The sequence below is a fragment of the Mandrillus leucophaeus genome, unplaced genomic scaffold, assembly GCF_000951045.1.
Source record: "Mandrillus leucophaeus isolate KB7577 unplaced genomic scaffold, Mleu.le_1.0 Scaffold636, whole genome shotgun sequence".
Lineage (NCBI taxonomy): Eukaryota > Metazoa > Chordata > Mammalia > Primates > Cercopithecidae > Mandrillus > Mandrillus leucophaeus.
Genome location: NW_012106875.1, coordinates 98,711 through 103,482, shown reverse-complemented (window position 1 = coordinate 103,482; position 4,772 = coordinate 98,711). Strand labels below are relative to the sequence as shown.

General features: G+C 48.1%; 1 protein-coding gene across 1 annotated transcript in view; it reads left to right on the top strand.

Annotated features, from left to right (window-relative positions):
* DLC1 (DLC1 Rho GTPase activating protein) overlaps window positions 1–4,772 on the top strand; it is a 468,793-nt gene that overhangs the window by 447,650 nt on the left and 16,371 nt on the right. The window contains exons 9-10 of the mRNA XM_012000632.1: window positions 2,489–3,912; window positions 4,668–4,769. Coding sequence (XP_011856022.1) covers window positions 2,489–3,912; window positions 4,668–4,769 — 1,526 coding nt within the window. The remainder of the gene's footprint in view (window positions 1–2,488; window positions 3,913–4,667; window positions 4,770–4,772) is intronic.

Genomic DNA, 4,772 nt, shown 5'->3' with positions numbered 1-4,772 from the left:
CTCAATCTCCTGACCTCGTGATCCACGCACCTCAGCCTCCCAAGGCTGAGCCACCACGCCTGGCCAAGGTATTTTTAAATCACTCACTTTTTAAAGAAGTTTCTAATACTCCTCTAGGTGTTAGATTTTACTGAGTTCCAAGAAACTCCTTAGATATATGAATTGTTTAAAAATAGGTGTTTATCCACTTAGTAGAGAGTGGTTGCCTATCTTTGCTAACGTTATTTCTTTGCTCTATAGGCGTCTAAATACTTTAAACAAATGTGCGGTGATGAAGCTAGAAATTAGTCCTCATCGGAAACGAGTGAGTATACAAATTGTATAATAGAATGAGGGGGGAAGGGGCAAACAAAAAAGTGAATGATGTGTTTTGTAATAGCTTTTGTTTCTCAAAGTCTTAGTTTCTCGTTCCGTAAGCATCTACATCTTGAATGGTATCATCTAGACTCGATAGCCTTATGTAGTTGAAGTCAATAGTTGCAACTAGCCCATTACATTATTTTATATGTTATTTTTGACCTGATCACATCAGCTATGATTTTGCCTAACTCAATGTCTGTTACATAATAAAGGGATCATGCTTAAGGAATCTCAGTGGGTTTTTGCATTGGTTATAGAGGAAATAAAGCTTATTTCCAAGTCTTCTGTCTTCCCAAATACAACAATAACTGTGCTTCAAAGCTGTAGAGGTGAAAGTGAAGGCCGATTTGTGCAATATTGAAGAATAATAAGAGATTTGGAGGGAGGAAAGGAATTGGAGGAGGAAGAGGAGAAGGCAGGAAATCCCACACAGTTTAGTCAAATGGTGGTACAGAACCAAATTGGATGGTATTTTCTTCTGCGCGTGAGTCGTGAAGGCTTGTTATGAGATCTTACAAGAAGAGGTGGGTGTAGTACTGGGAGTAAGTGTCACAAATTAGAGTAAACAGGAATGAGTCTGGTCAAAGAACATATTTCTGACTTCCGGGTACAAATTTGAATTATGCCAGAGTCCCTGAGCTGCAAAAAGTTGCCTTCTTGGGGAGTCAAAGCTTTTAAACAAATGAACTGGAACCTCAGCACCCACTGAGCTGTGCAGAAGAGCCCTAGAAGCCAGCGCTCCATGCTTTCCACTCATTGTCCTGTGAAACTTGGGCCATGGGATATTTTCCACACCAGTGGAAAAGACATGTATCATACTGAATTGTGCCCTTTGATTCCTGCCGAAAAGGCCCAGATGCAATAGTCCGTGTGACAGCATATCCCTGAGTCCTATACATAAATCGGGCATAACCAGCAAAGATGTTCCTTAGTGTTTATGAATACCGCAAGCTGTCAGAGCTGGGTATTTGTGAAACCTTGTTCAATTGGCTGGAGCATGACTGAGGTTGGAACTTCACAGGTCAGCTGTGGCCTGAGCGCTAGCCCTCATGTCTGGTGGGGGAGGGGAAGAAAAGGTACTGGTAAGAGTCTCCAAAGCCCTGGTAGTGGACTGAAGCTGCGTGATGACCCACCTTGATCCAGGGCCCCTTTATTCCAGTGGGAGACTTTATAAATTTTCAGTGTCTAGAGATTTGAGTTGCCACTCTTCTTAGTGTTTGAAAACTACCTTTTTAATTGCAAGAGGGAATATAAACATACACCAACAAAAGACCGCACAACGGAAGGCAGCCCAGAGGCAGTCCTGCTCGCTGCTCACTTCAGTTCAGAATATTTTGCATGCCTGGAATTTTCACCATCTCGGAGGTTTCCTCTGTGAGCAATTAAGGAACAGCCTGTAGATCCCAGAGTTTCCATAAAATAGTTCTTATTTAAACTTGCAGCATTTGGTCAGGTACTCCTCTGTTAAATTCTTTAAATACATCTTTGTTATTTAAAAAAGAAAACAAAACAAAACACTGGGCACTGTGGCTAATGCCTGTAATCCCAACACTTTGGGAGGCCCATGTGGGAGGATCGCTTGAGGCCAGGAGTTTGAGGCCAGGAGTTTGAGACCAGCCTAGGCCAACATAGTAAGACTCCTGCTCTCTACAAAAAAAATTTAAAAAAGAAAAAGAATGTGTAAATGGGGCTGGGCACAGTAGCTCATCCCTGTCACCGCAGCACTCTGGGAGGCACAGGTGGGAGGATCATTTGAGGTCAGCAGTTCAGAACCAACCTGGGCAATACAGCAAGACCCCATCTCTACCAAAAAAAAAAATAGCTGGACATGTTGGCACTTGCCTGTAATCCCAGCTACTAGGGAGGCTGAAGTGGGAGGATCACTTGAGCCCTAGAATGTGAGCCTGCAGTAAGCTGTGATCATGCCACTGTACTCTAGCCTGGACAACAGAGTGAGACCCTATTTCTTAAAAAATTAAAAAAAAAAAAAAAGCCTTTAAAATTCAAATTACAAAGTACAAGGGGAGAATTGACACTACTGGCATATTATGAGCAGCCTCCTGCTCATGCCCTGCTCCCTGCTGGCTGCCAGCCCCGGTGTGTGAATGGCTCCTTTCTGTCTTTGCAGAGTGACGATTCAGACGAGGATGAGCCTTGTGCCATCAGTGGCAAGTGGACTTTCCAAAGGGACAGCAAGAGATGGTCCCGGCTTGAAGAGTTTGATGTCTTTTCTCCAAAACAAGACCCAGTCCCTGGGTCCCCAGACGACTCCCACCCGCAAGACGGCGCCAGCCCCGGAGGCACGCTGATGGACCGCGGCGAGCGCCAGGAGGTGTCTTCGGTCCGCAGCCTCAGCAGCACTGGCAGCCTCGCCAGCCACGCGCCCCCCAGCGAGGATGCTGCCACCCCCCGGACTAACTCCGTCATCAGCGTTTGCTCCTCCAGCAACTTGGCAGGCAATGACGACTCTTTCGGCAGCCTGCCGTCTCCCAAGGAACTGTCCAGCTTCAGCTTCAGCATGAAAGGCCACGAAAAAACTGCCAAGTCCAAGACGCGCAGTCTGCTGAAACGGATGGAGAGCCTGAAGCTCAAAGGCTCCCACCACAGCAAGCACAAAGCGCCTTCAAAGCTGGGGTTGATCATCAGCGGGCCCATCCTGCAAGAGGGGGTGGATGAGGAGAAGCTGAAGCAGCTCAACTGCGTGGAGATCTCCGCCCTCAACGGCAACCGCATCAACGTCCCCATGGTACGAAAGAGGAGCGTTTCCAACTCCACGCAGACCAGCAGCAGCAGCAGCCAGTCGGAGACCAGCAGCGCGGTCAGCACGCCCAGCCCTGTTACCAGGACCCGGAGCCTCAGTGCCTGCAACAAGCGGGTGGGCATGTACTTAGAGGGCTTCGATCCTTTCAATCAGTCAACATTTAACAACGTGATGGAACAGAACTTTAAGAACCGCGAGAGCTACCCAGAGGACACGGTGTTCTACATCCCTGAAGATCACAAGCCTGGCACTTTCCCCAAAGCTCTCACCAATGGCAGTTTCTCCCCCTCGGGGAATAACGGCTCTGTGAACTGGAGGACGGGAAGCTTCCACGGCCCTGGCCACATCAGCCTCAGGAGGGAAAACAGCAGCGACAACCCCAAGGAACTGAAGAGGCGCAATTCTTCCAGCTCCATGAGCAGCCGCCTGAGCATCTATGACAACGTGCCGGGCTCCATCCTCTACTCCAGTTCAGGGGACCTGGCAGATCTGGAGAATGAGGACATCTTCCCCGAGCTGGACGACATCCTCTACCACGTGAAGGGGATGCAGCGGATAGTCAATCAGTGGTCGGAGAAGTTTTCTGATGAGGGAGATTCGGACTCAGCCCTGGACTCGGTCTCTCCCTGCCCATCCTCTCCAAAACAGATACACCTGGATGTGGACAACGACCGAACCACACCCAGCGACCTGGACAGCACAGGCAACTCCCTGAATGAACCGGAAGAGCCCTCTGACATCCCGGAAAGGAGGGATTCTGGGGTTGGGGCTTCCCTAACCAGGTCCAACAGGTAACAGTTTTTCTCCTCTCTCCAGGTGTGAGGCACGGGGGTCAGAAAGAGATTGCCTGTGCTTGTTCTGTGGGAGAAAATGGGATTAAGTCTGGCATTCTTAGCCATGTCCATTCCTAAGGAAGGTGTCAGACCAGGAAGCACCAAAATTCAAAAAATGGATGTGATTGAATGGGTATGGAGTTCCGGTTGGGGAAGATGAAAAAAGTTCTGGAGATGGTTGATAGAGATGGTCACACAATGAGAATGAACTTGGTGCCACTCAACTGCACACTTAAAAATGGTGAAAACAGTACACTTTATATTGTGTATATTTTCCCATAATGAGGATTAAAGCATGGAATAGAAATCAAGTCCTCTCAGTTCCTAAGATAAGATGCCAGCAAGCAGCCCATTGCTAATGTTGCTTCTATCTATTAAAAAGTCTCTGGGCCAGGCACAGTGGCTCACTGTAATCCAATACTTTGGGAGGCCAAGGTGGGAGGATCACTTGAGGCCAAGAGTTTGAGACCAGGCTGGGCACCATAGGTAGATTCCGTCTCTACAAAAAATAAAAAAATGAGCCAGACATGGTGGCACAGGCCTGCAGTCCTGGCTACTCAGGAGGCTGAGGCAGGAGGATCACTTGAGCCCAGGAGTTCAAGGCTGCAGTGAGCTCTGATGGCACCACTGCCTGGGCAACAGAGCAAGAAAAAAATCAAATAAAATCAAATAAAAAGCCTTTACACTCACTTTTCTCTCCACTTCTCCCACAGGCACCGACTGAGATGGCACAGTTTCCAGAGCTCACATCGGCCAAGCCTCAACTCTGTATCACTACAGATTAACTGCCAGTCTGTGGCCCAGATGAACCTGCTGCA